The sequence below is a fragment of the Elaeis guineensis genome, chromosome 7 (assembly GCF_000442705.2).
Source record: "Elaeis guineensis isolate ETL-2024a chromosome 7, EG11, whole genome shotgun sequence".
Taxonomy (NCBI): Eukaryota; Viridiplantae; Streptophyta; class Magnoliopsida; order Arecales; family Arecaceae; genus Elaeis; species Elaeis guineensis.
Genome location: NC_025999.2, coordinates 93,147,976 through 93,163,691, shown reverse-complemented (window position 1 = coordinate 93,163,691; position 15,716 = coordinate 93,147,976). Strand labels below are relative to the sequence as shown.

Below are 15,716 nucleotides of genomic sequence, written 5' to 3'. Positions count from 1 at the left end.
TTTAAAAAATTAATTTGAAAAAAGATTGTAATTTAAAATGATGATTTTTATTTGAATTAAAATTAAAATTTTTATTTTCTTAAAATTTATAATTATAATTTCTATTTTTTTTAAATTTTTTTTATGGTATTTTTTATTTTTTTTACTTCAATTTTTTTTAGATATTTTTTGAAAAGATAATTTGAAATGAGGATACTAATTTGAAATGATAATTTTTATTTTAATCAAAATTATAATTTTTTTTATAAATTGAAAGTTATAATTTTTATTTTTTTATTTAAAAAATAAAATCATCAAATCAAATGATGTTTTTTAAAAAATATCATTTGATTTGATGATTTTATTTTATTATTTTTTTTTTTCTTCTACGTGGAAATTTAGATGGAATAGGATGGTGACGTGACAATCATAAAACATCATTTCGAATGACATTTTATGCCGTTTATATTATTTTAATAAATAAATTAAAAATTAAATTATTTTGATAAATAATTTTTTTTAAAAAATTAATTAGGTAAAGTACTCCTCTGCTCCCTGCCAAGCGCACATGAACTCGACCACACCCTGTCGCCCCGCGGGCAAGAAACAGGACGTCCCAAGCCTCATTCTTCGTCATCAAACTCCCAACACACTTAATCATGCAACGGAACCCACTTCTTATTCACTGGTTGCCATCCTCTATTCTACAATATCGGCTCTTCAATATCCCACCAACGGTAGGCATCCCACTCTTTAACCATCTGCATCCACGTACGGTTGGGCAGGCTGGAATCAGGTCCCCTGAACGCTTATTTCGTCCCACTCTCCTCTCCTCTCCTCTCCTCTCCTCCCCATTCTTATCCCCATTGCCTTTCCAAGGTCCCTCCCATCCTCCCCATTCCTCTCATCGGTAACCCATTACCACCTTCCCTCTTCTCTCTCTCTTTCTTTTCCGGCTTTTGATTCTTGTCTTAGTTTCTTTGACGTCGTCCATTTTTTTATCAGCAGGTCTCATCCACCATGGTAACCAGGGGCAGCGCTGTGACGGTCTTTGTTCTGCTTTCGATGCTCTTGTTTTGTTGGGCTTTTCCGGTCTCGGCCGATGGGGTGGTCCGGATCCGGCTCAAGAAGAGGGCGTTGGACCCGAATAGCCGGCTAGCGGCCCGGCTCGCGGACAGGGAGGAGGGGACGGCGCTGGCGGCCCGGAAATATGGGTATTTTGAACCGGGGCCGGTCGGGCCGGTGGGACCGGGTAAGGAGGGAGACGTCATCGCCCGCAAGAACTACATGAACGCTCGGTACTTCGGCGAGATCGGGCTCGGGTCGCCGCCGCAGAACTTCACGGTGATCTTCGACACTGGTAGCTCCAACTTCTGGGTTCCGTCGTCCAAGTGCTACATCTCGGTGAGCAATTTTTCTTCGGCTGTTGCAGTGCCGGTGATGTCGTTCCTGGAGAATTTAGCTCCTCGTTTCAATTGATTTTTCTTTTAATTTTTTTTATATGCAGGTTGCTTGCTATTTCCATTCAGCGTACAAGTCCAGTCTATTGAGCACCTATCAGGAGAATGGTTTGCCTCTCCCCGCTAATGTTCTTTATTTTTCTTTTTGGCTGTTTTTTTTTTCTTGGCATTAATGGCTGGTTAGGAATTATATACTTTTGCTTAGAGATTGTTATCTAATTTATTAATATTTGAGTATAATGGTGAAAGAAAATGTAAGATTACCTTCAGACTTTTTATTTTTAAGGATGGTGTATGTATGGACAAAAAACCAACATCTGGATGTGGTTTGCTTTCTGTAGAATTGGATAGATTTTTATGCCAATTATAGGAAAGAGATGCAAGAAAAAAGAAACAAAAACGGTGAAATTGACTGGAAACCAAATGACACAATATCAAAACCACTTAAAATCCCAATATTACTGTCAGTTTTGGACTCGGTGAAAACAAACCCGTCTTACTCGAAACTTTAAACCATGAAAAACGATTAACTAGCCTTTCTGTTTAAGCATGGCCTTCTAAGCCTTTTCAAGATAAAGCTTGAGCTTAATCTTGCGAAAACAAGTTTTGAAGGCTTAATTTATTACTAGTAAGCAAGATCCGAACCACAACTTTAGAAAATGAAGAAATAATTCTGTTGTGGTGTAGAATAAACGGCATCATTAGTCTCACATTGGTTGGAGTCAAGAAGAAATCTAGTTTATATAGGAAGGGACTATCTTTCCCACGTGCGGCGCTTTTTACAGGATAAAACTGTGAGGCTCTAAATGATCAAGGCCCACTAAAGCCCAAAGATAGTCATGAGTCAAAGCGGACAATACCTCACGTGCCGAGCTTTGAGCCCTTGACTGCAACAAATTCAAACTGAGGCTTATGAGAACTCCAGTAACTTCATCTGAAAACTATCCATTCTGGCTACCAATTTTTTAGACATTATTTTGGGGTAGGATGTCTGCTGAGAGATACAATTGTTAGAGCTGTAGTTTGGATTCTTGGGGCACAAGTTTGTACCATCAACTCACAAATATGGAAGATGTTTATGGATCTGCTACGATATAGAGGACTTTCTAGTACAAATTCTAGATGTTTAACTTGAAGTTAATTGAAACCAAGGTTTCAAATACTGATAGTGGACCTCGTACCAATTTTTGCTCGAACACTATGGGACCGATAGACAATAAGAATTAGGTTTCATGTTGATATACTATGTACTAATGCCCAAAACCTAGTACAATGCTACGGTACCTTTTGTATTGTTTTGTTGACGCATTTTTTGAAACCTTGATTAAAACTTAGCAATCCAAGTTCTAACCATTAACCTAACATGTTGCCTTCCTAGTTAACTCTCTCTCTCTCTCTCTCTGCCTCTCTTCACATATATATGGGTCAGTCGTAGCTTTGGGCATCCTTTCACCACCTTTGTTCTCTCTCTCTCTCTCTCTCTCCCTGCCTCTCTTCACATATATATATGGGTCAATTGTAGCTTTGCGCATCCTTTCACCAGCTTTGTTCTTTGCATGTAGCAGACAACAAATATGTCCAATGGTATTCTTGTATTTTTCTTAGGTCTTGTTTGGGATTATTGTAGGCAGTTTAGCTTTTAGAGCTTTTGAAAGTAGAGCTTTTACAAAAAAACTGTTTGTTATTTGGTAATCACATTTATAAAGTACTTTAGAACTTTAACATATATTTGGTAACTAGAATAACAAAGTGCTTTTGGTATGATAAAATGACAATAAAAGATATTACATAGTATTGTATAGTAAAAATAATATGATATAATATTATATATTAAAATATTATTATGTTATATCATATTATTGTCATATAATGTAACATAATATAATTATAATTATAATATAATATAATATATTGGTTATAATCAAATCTAATAATAGATTATAATATAATATAATTATATTATATTATATTATTATTAGACTATTATTATTATATAATAATATTATATTTTAAAATATTACTTAATTGTATAATATTATTATCATATTATGTAATATAATATAATACTATACTATAATATAATGTTATTATAATTATGATGTAATATAATATAATAGATTATAATCTAATCTAATAATAAATTATAATATAATAGATTATAATATGTTATTATAATATAATATTATAATATTATTATTAAATATTTTTATATCAAATTGATTTTTATAATATAATAATACTATAATAGATTATGTTATATGTTTATAATATATCATAATATTAATTTATTATTAGATTAGATTATATTTATAGTATAATAATACAATTGGTTTTGCTATAGTGCTCCATTAATATTATTTTATCATAAAGGGCATTTAAGACATTACACTATCATTATTTTTTTATATTTTATTATTTTTTCTAAAAATAATATTTATTATTTTTTAATTGTTCTTCTTCGTTGCTTCTCCCAGCCGCCGCCCATCGCCCACCTCTCTGTTGCCACCCCCCCCCCGACGGCACTATCCGCGGCTTTTCTTCTCCTACCTCACCCTTTGGCACCACCCGCGGCTCCTCCGCCTCCCTCCACTCGCAGGTCCTCCATCTCCCTCTACCCATGTCTCCCCACCCCTTGCACGCCTGTGGGTCCTCCGCCCGTGGTCCCCCCAGCGCACACCCTCTACCCCCCGCTGGCACCTGTAGCTCCTCTGTCCCCCGCCGGCCCCTGCTGCCCTCTGTTGTGTGCGCCCGCCTCCACCTTCTGCATCGCTCCTCAGCACCCCTCATCTCCCCCTAGGCCCACCTCCAGCTTCTGCGCTGCCCCACAACCCCATCCCCGCCGGTCGCTCCCCACCCTGTGCCGCCTTCCCCTGCGCGCGCCCACCCCCACCTTTTGTGCCGCTCCCCAAGACCCCCTATCTCCCCCGCCTTCTGCACCGCTCCCCAAGACCCCCCATCTACCCCACGGCTTCTTCGTGTCACCACAAACCACCCCCCACTCCGCGTCACCCTCCCCCGCGTGCACCTACCCCCGCCTTCAGCATCACTCCCCAACATCCCCATCTCCACACCCCCTACCCCGGGCCCCTAGATTTTGTGCCGCCCCACAAACCCACCTCTGCTGGCCCGTGGCTTCTTTGTGCCACTGCAAATGACCCTCCCATCCCATGCCATCGCGGTTTCTGCACACCGCACTGCCCGACTGATGGCTTCTCCGTGCCACTGCACTGCCCGCCCCAACCACCACCAAAACGGAGAAGGCTTTTTGAAAAGGCAAAGAAAATAATTTAATTATGGTATGAAATAATCCTAAACTTTGAAATATTTACCGCATCAACCATGTATATTTGCATTTTAACTGGTTGAAATCTGAGTGGTCCATCTTTTGTCTGACGGTCAGAAATAGATAAATAGTAAAAAGACTAAAAAATCTTTTGGAGCACCATAGCAAAATCCTAATATAATATGATACGATATAAGATGTAATTATGAGATTTGTTGGTGGATATTTTGGTAATTAAAGAAATTCATTTAAATAAAAATAGATTCCCGATATTAAGTAGAAAGTACTTCTGGGAAAAGCTTCAAAATGGAGCTTTTTCTAAGTAGATTTTTTCAGCTTTCTGGTAAAGACAAAAAGCTTCTTGATTTTGTACCAAACACCGTTGTACCATTCAAAAGTAATTTTGGAGGGTCAGAAAATACTTTTTGGCACTCTAAAAGCTTTAGCCCGATAGGGCCTTAGAATTCTGCCCTATTCTTGCATGTCTTAGACATGATTGAATCTTATGTTGGCTTGTGAGTGAATATTTTTTTATTATACTGTGCACTACTTTGGGTTTCATTATCAGTTCTCACAAGATTCTCCTTTAAATTTATCTTTTTTAAAGAACATTTTGATGCTATTTTGTTTGATCCTTTGAGCAGGGACGTCTGCATATATTCACTATGGGACTGGATCAGTAGCAGGTTTCTTAAGCCAAGACCATGTTACAGTTGGTGACCTTACCATCGAGAATCAGGTCGGTATTTATTTGAAACTCCTTTACATATTCTGTATTTCTCACTTGTATATATTATATGGAGTGCATAAACTTATATCAAATCCTTTTCTTAGGTTTTTATCGAAGCCACTAGGGAGCCAAGTATCACTTTCATGGCGAGAAAATTTGATGGAATACTTGGACTTGGATTTAAAGCAATCTCAGTTGGAAATGTGGTGCCCATATGGTATACCATGCTGACTTGACTATTGATACTCGTTTGGTTGTTATTTTCTTTTTAAGTGCTTGTTTAAAAATCCTTTTTCTTATCTGGGTTAGATCGACAATAATTGGTCAAAATAAAAAATGATAATTCCACATTTTGGGAAAGGAGGGAAAAACAGGGCAATGGTGAAAGGTATCTAAGTCCATTATCTTATTAACCTGTGTTAGGAAATCCCATGGAAGTTTTGCTACCCTATGCAATCCAATTCATTTTCTGGAGTACCTTATGGCAGTTAGAAATATCTTGATTGTTTTGGATGGTTGCAGGGGTCAGAAAAATCTTTAGGCACATTGGGCAAACAAATGAACGAGAATAATGAGGTATTTGAGCATTAGATTGACCATATGTGTGTTTTGTGGTAACTTGATTCTTTCTAAATTGGTAGATCCCTAACCATGACCATCACGCCCTGTCCCAACTATTTGGACCAACTTTATAGATCCTTGCCAATCATTCTTACACCTATGATGTTGTTTCAAGCTTCTCTACCCTTGCCCACTTCTGTTTAATTAAATTATATAGAAGTGTATTATACGAAACAAGGATGCCATGAGATCATGATTTCTTTGGATTCCTCTCATGGTTTGACATGCTTGTTACACTACCAACCTAACACTAACTGTCCACATTTTTCATTTGGCTTGGCTTCAGCATCAAGGTCAAATGCAAATATAAATATTAAATGCAAACAATGTATAGCTGTAATAATGGATGATAGCCTCTAGTACTTATGAAGTAATAGTGCATACCACCCATAACTTCAACTTTAGTTTCTTACGTCCAAGGAAGTCCAAAAACTTCCATTAACATATGAAGCCAGCATAACTGTTATGATTTTGCTGGAAACTAATGTGCTAGAACTTAATCATTAGTGCACAAGAGGTCATAAAGGATGCGTAGGCAAGAACAAACATGAAAATTTTGAAAGTTCTAATTGTAAACTCTGTTATAAATCAATGCTTTGTCAAACCGCATAGTGCTAGATAAATATTAAATCAACAATTTTATAAAAAAGTTCTAATTGACTGAAAGGTTTGATTTCCGGCGGGGGGGGGGGGGGGGGGGGCTGGAATTTCAGTTGAAAAAGTTGTATGGTGATAATCTGTAGAATCATTAATTACCATTGGACATTAAGTGCCCCATACCATGCCTTATTTTATAAATATAAGTCTATGACAAATTATTGGACACTGAACTAATGAATTGTTGACTCTTTTGTTATGCCCTTCCCATTTTCATTTGATCAAGGTGTTCTGCATTACTGGTTTAAAAATTTTAGCATTGCCAGTTTTCAATACTTGAACTATTGGCTCTTACAAAGGGTGTCTGTTGCAAGAGATCATTTACTCATGCTAAGGGGGCAGGTTTGTCATATAAACCTTATCATGGAATTGCAAGCCCTCTTGTGCATCAAAGTTCTAACCATACTATATGTTTCTTTGTTCTGTTACCGTGTTTTATTTTGTTGTTTGGTGCCGAGTGATTGACATTTACATATTTGTAAATGTTCCATGAACACTAATGAAGAATCAGAAATGTAAGTCTGCCAGCTTGTACCATTTAACAGGGATAACATGGTCAGCCAGAGTCTTGTTAAAGAACCTGTTTTCTCATTCTGGTTTAACCGGAATACTGAGGATGGGGAGGGAGGTGAAATTGTGTTTGGAGGGACTGATCCAAAGCATTACAGGGGTGAACACACATATGTCCCTGTAACTCAGAAAGGCTACTGGCAGGTTGATCCTTAAATTTTTTCATTAGTACATGAGTTGTCATATTTTATCCAATTCCTAAATAATTTCCATTAGTACATAATTTGCCATATTTTATCCACTATCCACTTTGTTTAACTTCTGTATTTCAATTTTTTTTGTTGCAGTTTGAAATGGGAGATGTCCTTGTTGGTGGTCAAACAACTGGTACTTCATGCTAATTCTGTGATATTCTACTTTTCTGCTTTGAAGCATGTTATCTACTTGATGTTCTCTTATGCCTTCTGATTACCTGACAACATGAGATCTTCAGGATTTTGTGCTGAAGGATGTCAAGCAATTGCAGATTCTGGAACTTCTTTGATTGCTGGTCCAACGGTATGTGCCTATGTTTGGTGGTTATTCAACTGACTAGCCTCCTTTTCTCTCCTTCATTTCTTTTCTTTATGCTCTTTGGTGTTCATGCAAGCATTGATACATCTGAGCTGCTCAATATGACCATGAAAAAGGGCTCGTCTATAATTTATTTGCTTTTTTAGAATTTACACTTTCATTGCAAGAGCCAAGTTTTGTTCATGCCTTGCATTATTTAGTACTCTAGACCTCTTCCGTTTTGTGAAAATATGATGGTTGGACTTTGTACAAGATAGCTTTCCTTTAGGCAGTGTCCTCATTAAGGTACAAGGGAGTGTAATTTATTTAAGGCTATAATGTTTACATACCTTCCACTCTAAACGGAATTACCAGTGAGATTGATAGCAGTGATTACATGTGAAACATGGATGCTTTCTGCCTCCCGGATGACTATATGGTACATAGCTGTTGTTATCTGTCTGCCTGCCTGTCTGTCTTTCTTAATGAGATTGTCTGCATATGTCTAGTAATGCACAATAACATGATAGGCAGACAGATATATAAATTGTCTTCACAATATATTCACCTTTGGTTGTTGAGAAGTGCAATAACAGAATGTCTTTTCCTGTCAAAATCTGGTGATGTATGGCTTCTGCTAGGATGATGTTACTTGTTACTATAAAAATTTCAGCAGCAATGGCATGTCATCCCCAATGATGCATTTAACTTGTTCTGTGGCATGAATTTACTGAAACATTTCTATTGTGTTCATAATTGGTATGGCTTTATTTGTTAAAAATATGGATGCTTGATACTTGCATTAATGTTCTTGGGTCAAAGTGATGGATCGTGATCATACAGAAAATAGTCAGATTCTGAGCTCTTTGAACAATTTTCAAATATTGCGTGCATCCACTAGTGTCATGTTTATAGTACCAGTCACTGCCTTCTTATGAGAGACTAAGAATCCATCTTTGTATTTCCACTCTTATTTCTTTTACTCCTTTCTCTATCTGGTATTAATGAATGATGCCTACAGGCTTTTTTAAAACATCACAACATTTTCTGATGCTACATAGCCACCCAAGCATTTGACATTGATTTGGCAATGGTGAACATTTGTATTTTTTAAAATCTTCTGAACAAAGACATTGTTGAGATAAGGATAAGGAGTGGTATCGAAAGTCTGAAATGAGAGAAGAGAAAGGAAAGTTCAAAAAAGTGTGGAAAATTTCAGAGAGGAAAATTTTGGAGGAGATCAGAAATAACAAGCCATAATTTTCAAAACTATGCTAAAAATTGTCTTTTTTCCAGTAGATAACTGATTCAGACACTTCTTGATTTAAATGATAGCAGAAACTCTTCTTTTACATATTTCTGCCTGCTGTTGACTGGTTGTATCATGGTTATGTTGCCTTCAGCTTTCATATCACTTCTTTGTGTTTCCATCACATCTCCATGCTGATTTGTGTAATTGAATCAAAAGGTCGTCGTTTGGCCTGGCACTGTTTTTGCAATTAGAACTGATATGTCATCTCTTAATTGCAATTCTCTGTAACATATTCTTTTCCGACCATCATTGCAGAGGTTAATCAAAAAATTGGAGCTGCTGGTGTTGTTAGCCAACAGTGCAAAGCAGTGGTCTCACAGTATGGGGAAAAGATTATGGAAATGCTGATGGAAAAGGTCTTTTCTGATATTTGCTGTTATGTAAAATATTATTGATATTGTTGTACAAATGTACAGCAGTATTTGTGCGCAACAAGGTTGTTGATACCTTTTTTCTTATAAAATAAAATTGCAGGAAGAGCCCACAAAAATTTGTTCTCGAATTGGGCTGTGTGCCTTTGATGGGACTCATGGAGTTAGGTTAGAAGTTAATCATCAACATAATCCTCATTTATCTTTCTTTCAGCATATACACTTTTTGTTATATTATTTACACAAATGTTTTCACTTTTTTGCTTAACGTATCTATGTTTGCACAGTATGGGCATCAAGAGTGTGGTGAATGGCAGAAGAGACAGATTTACTGGTGGTCTGGGAGATGGTATGTGCTCATATTGTGAGATGGCAGTTGTATGGATGCAAAATCAGTTTATGCAGAGCCAGACAGTACAGCAGGTGCTGGACTACATCAGCGAGGTAAGTTACTTCCCAAAAGGTGATGTAACTAAAAGTTTCTTTTCTATTTTTATTTTTCTTTTCATTGTCTTGAATTGCATTGCAGCTATGTGAACGACTGCCTAGCCCCATGGGGGAATCAGCTGTAGACTGTAGTAGCCTTGCATCCATGCCTGTTGTTTCTTTCACTATTGGTGGTAAAAGATTTGACCTGAAACCAGAGCAGGTACATTGTGATTTTTCACCTGTTCTTTTCAAAAAAGATTTAGTTTCTGCTCATTTTGAAAAATATGACAGCTCGCCATCATTTTACTATAACTTTGAGCTGTATTTATCACGTAGTAAATTTTTAACTTATTTTATGGTTTACAAGTACAAAGATGTTGAAGTTGCATCTTGTATTGCTCATTGATAACACAACAACCAGACCATACTTTTGCTTTTTGATAGATCATGTTTGGATTTTTATCTTTTGAATAAGCTGTCCATCAATAAGTTGGATTCAGATGCACCCAAAAAAAAAAAGGGTTGGATTCAGGCTGAAATGGATGATTTCTGCTCGAAGTGAACCACTGGACCCTCATTTTGACAACTTTGATGAAGTAGGGCTGCCAAGGGATGAAAAAAGGAATTTGAAGTATTTGGTTTTCTTGAGGAGAAAGTATTTTTAGTTTTGTTAATCCTTTTGTCATGTAAGATCGGTCTAGGTAGGGTGCAGCAGGTTGGTAAGCAGATCTGAAAGAAGAAGAATGAATGGAAGAAGTTTGGAAAGATAGATGGCTAGTTGGCTTATGGAATCCTTATAATGGAGGTAGGCAGGTTCAAGTTTTAATCTGGCCTATGATGCCTATAGATCAATGCTCATGTGGATAGACTATGGGATTAGAGATGCAACTTAACCATCGCCAGAGCCTACAACATTGTTGTAGGCATTCCTATGCACCACAAAAAAATTGATACATTACCCAAAAAAATGCTTAAACTTAAGCATATGAATGTAGGATTCTTTCTTTATATGATACCCAACATATTTATTCTGTTTAAATTCTTATGTAAAATATGAACCTTATGAAGAATGATATGGATGGTATGTAGTCACAAAGCTTCGATGTTGCTATCAAAGTACCACCATGGATATTTGAGAATTATCTGGGTGACCTTTGTTAGCCTTTACAGCAAATGGAAGGATAAAAACTAAAGCCGGGTTCAAAATTTAATCCCTAATGAAAGATTTCAGCTACTTGTGCTGGATACATCTTCAAGGACTGGAAGCTTCTGTAGTTGCTACTGGTCATCACAGTTATTTGTCAACTCAAAGTATCCTAACACTCAAAGATGAAGTGCCAGGTGGTGGCACATTTTATTGTTGTTAGCACAACGCTTTAAAGTGCAATGTTCATCCTTGTCTTCTTGTGTCCTGCCATGTTTGTGTCCGGTAGTGCTGACAGTTCCATAAACCTAAAAAGGGAGTTTTCAGGTAACATGGAGTTCTTTTCCTATAACCTGCTTCCTGTTGAATGCCATCCCGGCTCTTGAGTAGCAAATTGAGGTTTTGGGATCATATGGGGAAAAACTTCTTCCACTGAAAAGAGAACTTTAAATAATTTTGAGTGTTCCATGGACCACGATTTCAGCTGACAAGAAGCTCGGGGAGATTTACAATAGGGGTATGCATGACATGGTGACACGGCCTAAGTCATGCTTTAGTATTAGCATAAGGAACAGTAGCTGTCGGATCTTTGACATGGCCTAAGTCATGCTTTAATATTAGCATAAAGAACAGTAGCTGTTGGATATTTGATTGCCAAAAAAAGAAAATTAATAAATTTTTTAAAAATTATTCAACTGAACTGAGTAATTTTCTCATGTTAGTTGTATGTGTCATTAGCTTCATGTGTGAAGATGTTTTCCTGCTAAAATCCAAGAGCAATTCAAATCTCAGACATCTTAGGATTGTTTTGCCTCAAGATGGCTATGTTTCTTAAAGGGAATATTCATAGTGCTTTTAAACGCTATGGAGTTTGATGAACACCTTTTTTTGTCAAGTGAGGTTTTTCCCCCAGATCGGCAATTTATATATTGTGTTATAATAGCAGTCCCTTTGATGAACACCGTATCAAGATACGTGTGATGATGATGACCAACATAATTTAGGTTACTTTACCATGACTAGCTTGCAATAATCTGTTTCTCACCATTTTTCGGGTCAATCTTATTGGGTGCACAGTACATTCTTAAAGTCGGTGATGGAAGTTTAGCACAGTGCATAAGTGGATTTACAGCCTTGGATGTACCTCAGGGTCCCCTTTGGTATATATAGCTATCGCTTCACTGTCTCGCTTTGGTTGTAGGCTGTAGGTTGGTTTCTCATGCAAGTACTGTAAATGCTGCAGGATATTGGGTGATGTCTTCATGGGAGTGTATCACACAGTTTTTGACTATGGCCAGCTGAGAGTTGGATTTGCTGAAGCAGCATGGAGATGAGGGGCTAACTGTCATTTCATAGAACTTGGTTTTATGTGTCATAAAAGCCATCCCATGCATGTAAATATTCTGGTCTAGGAAATGGTTTGTGATTGAGACCTGCACTCGAACGTTTATTTCCTTTGCCAACTGATTGGTACTCGTGCAAAGCTCTGTATTCCTGCACGCATATATATGGTAGGAAGTATGTACATCTTAGCCTTGTCTTTTGTTGATTATGGACTGTTTCTGGTGTGTCACTTCATGGAGACTTTTCGAAGAGCTCTAACATTCACTCAATTGCTTGACGGTCATTTGCATCACAAGACGGTATCGTTTTGTTTGAACTTGAAAGGAGGGGCTACCCTAATGAGGGTCATCTTACTTCACCATCTTGAAGCTATCAATGCTATGCTACTAGCTACGTGTTCACCTGCTACCATTCTACCAGTTGTGTCCGCTAACAAAAGTGGTCCATATCATAACTTGTTGCATAGTAAATACAATGAATCCACTTATTATTCTGATTACGAAACTCAGATAAGTAAGTTTGATGCGAAATGCAACTTTGATTGGTATTTGAGTTGAAAAAATACCAATTACTTTCAGATGAGGAATTTGATTGTGTGACTATGATTATAACGGAAGCAGCATATTAGCCACAGATCAAAGGGGTGTATCTATAATATAGATTGTGCTTGCATCATTCATGTAACTGCAGCACATATTAGTAGATGTTGGTTTGTGCTGAAATGTGATGCATGTTGAAAGACCAAAATAGAGGAGGATGAACCATAAAAAAACTAGGTCCTGGTATTCATTTAGATTTGAAGAGATTCCCTGTCATCAATGGCAAACTAATTCTTATTACCATTCCTCGGTCAATGGGGTTATGCCAATTTTTCCCAGTTGCTCGCATGCCCTATCTTCAACTGCTGAAGAGATGTGACTGTGATTCTTCCACGTTGAAGTTAGGGAGGAAATCCAGCAAAACCATCCATTCTTTCAATACAAAAACAATCCCGGCCACGACCTTGATGAGTGAGATGGAAGCTTTTATTATAGCTTTTGTGAGGCTGAATCCTAGTGCTCCGCCTAGCTTTGGCTTTACTGTCAGCTAAGATCCAACAACTGATAGCTACACTACGTCGTTTCATAGATCATGCTGATAGATGATAGGCAACCAATAGCTCAACCCGTGGACGGAGTAATAGTTGACATAGACATGAGCAGCTAGTTTATCCTTTCCATCCTTTCTTTTGGTACGATAGTTTTTCCTCCTTCAAACACACTGATCGTCAGCTTTTATAAGTGAATCGGTGGGCTGTCTTTGATCACACGTTGATGTGGACCCAAATCCCTTTAGTTACAGCACTACACCTACCGTTCCCAGAGTATATTTAAGCTTCATGCATGCGACTGAAATAGAGTAACAAAGCAAGATGGTTTACCACGACAAGGCTCCTATGACGGCAAGGAAAAGAAAGAGAAAGAGATGTCACATGCAAACATCCAAAAGCCTGGTCCCTTATCCGAAGAAAAAGTTAAAAGGAAAAAGGGAAGCATTCTGTGTATTGAATGATAAATCTCAAAGAGAAGTCGGCAAAGTGGGGCTGCTTATAGCTTGCTTCACGTCTTCATGTGGTGTTTTTGGAAGCCTCCATGTATACATGACCGTCTCCTTTCTATTTGTTACCAACTAAACATGTTCTAATGGCATCCATCGTCTTAAGCCATCAAAAAGATTTCTATTATTGTAAAGCAAATGCTACTGAATTGCTTGTTTCTGAGCCTCAGTAAAAAGGCTTTCCATTCTTAAATAAATATGTACTCTTCCTGATGCTCCTTGTCCTCCACAAAGAGAGTATATAGAGAAGCGGACGGTATCTTAAAAAGCTAAGACTGGATGCATCAATGCCTGTTACACCTTATTCCTCAATAACCCACGTTCTTGTTCTAGCATCCATGTGGATTGCCGTGAATTTATTGCAACCAGTGTTTATAGATTGAAAGAACAAGCTTAAGATCCATAAAAAAACAAAAGAAAAAGGTGACCCAGGTCGATATCTTAAAGTAACGGGTAGCCAACATGGCTTGGAGCAGTTCGCCTAAGGCCTAATAAGAATTCAACGTTGGAACCTTAGTCTAATGCAGCAATATTCAGCAGAGCTCATGCATGGGACGATAACTTTGGTAGCATCACGCATATTAGGAGACATATAGATAGCTGAAATCTTAAACCATCTCTCTAAAGTCTAAAACAAAGTTCCCAGAGTGGCATCAAGAAGCCCCTAGTTTACCATGAGTGAGAGAGACAGATCGAGAGAGTGAGAGATTGCTAACAACATGGAGAGGGAACCAGACATGCAAGTCTGCCTTTCTGTTGACAATAAGAGGAGTTAAGGGTGATTAGCTCTAAGCTGATTGGGCTCCAGCTCTCTGGTAAAAAGACCAGAGCGAAAGGTTTATAGATAGTTTACTGGTGGCCAGCCAGCATACGTAATGTAGTGGGGGTGGACGGTTTGAAACGAGCAGAAAGTGTTTAGAAAAGGGTGGTGGGCGAGTGGGGATCGCTACTCCCTTCTCCCTAGTTTTTAATTCTAGAGGACTTGAAAACTGTGGGCCACTTGATGCCTTGCTTACCCAGGAAACTTTTGACAGCCGGATTGAATATTTGGTAGAAGAGAATAGACCATAAACGTGGGGGAGACTGCATAAAGGGAATAATATGGGGTGGAAGGGAAAGTAGCTCTGCGTCCCTTTCCCACTTTCTAGCTTATGGCAGAATGGCGGGCCGTTTGAACTCTATATTCCATTGCCAAACTGGGTGGTAGCAAAATGGAGTTTGCCTGATATCCAGAGACCTGCTATATTAAATTTAGCATGCCAAGAGTTTCATTGCTTTAATAATATGAGAACGACAGTAACAGTAATGATAACAATAATAATAACAATGCTAATAATGGATTAGGTGGCTATTGCCCACCACTGAAAACTGTGACAAGCATACAATATATACCAGTATGCATGCCCAAAACGTGTGACATGTGTTACAAGGTAAGCTAGTTGCTAATTGGCGGATCTTGAAATAAAATGGAATGTCCTATATCATGATCACTTGGAACACAATCTTGGTTCGGTGCATCTTCCACTTGAAATATCATTCTTGGGAATATTGGTTGAGAAAAGGACTAATTTATATATCTTAATTTTGCATTGATTTTTATAATAATTATTACAGTAACAAAGTTTTAGTGGCTAATGTAGTCCATAACTAGGGTTTTATGCATTCCCAAATTAATTTGACCATATCGGGAGATTATATGAGGAGAAGCTCATATAGTTATTTAGAACA

At 37.7% G+C, this 15,716-nt stretch overlaps 1 protein-coding gene across 1 annotated transcript; it reads left to right on the top strand.

Moving 5' to 3' along the window:
• The first annotated feature begins 607 nt into the window (after window positions 1-607).
• LOC105048553 (aspartic proteinase oryzasin-1) lies at window positions 608-12,583 on the top strand. The gene is made up of 14 exons (XM_029265542.2): window positions 608-889; window positions 988-1,383; window positions 1,487-1,547; window positions 5,367-5,461; window positions 5,557-5,669; window positions 7,276-7,444; window positions 7,588-7,627; window positions 7,734-7,800; window positions 9,349-9,460; window positions 9,579-9,643; window positions 9,763-9,919; window positions 10,005-10,124; window positions 12,126-12,208; window positions 12,292-12,583. The coding sequence occupies exons 2-14, from the start codon at window positions 1,000-1,002 to the stop codon at window positions 12,380-12,382; spliced, it is 1,557 nt and encodes a 518-aa protein (XP_029121375.1). The 5' UTR covers window positions 608-889; window positions 988-999; the 3' UTR covers window positions 12,383-12,583.
• The last annotated feature ends 3,133 nt before the right edge of the window (window positions 12,584-15,716 follow it).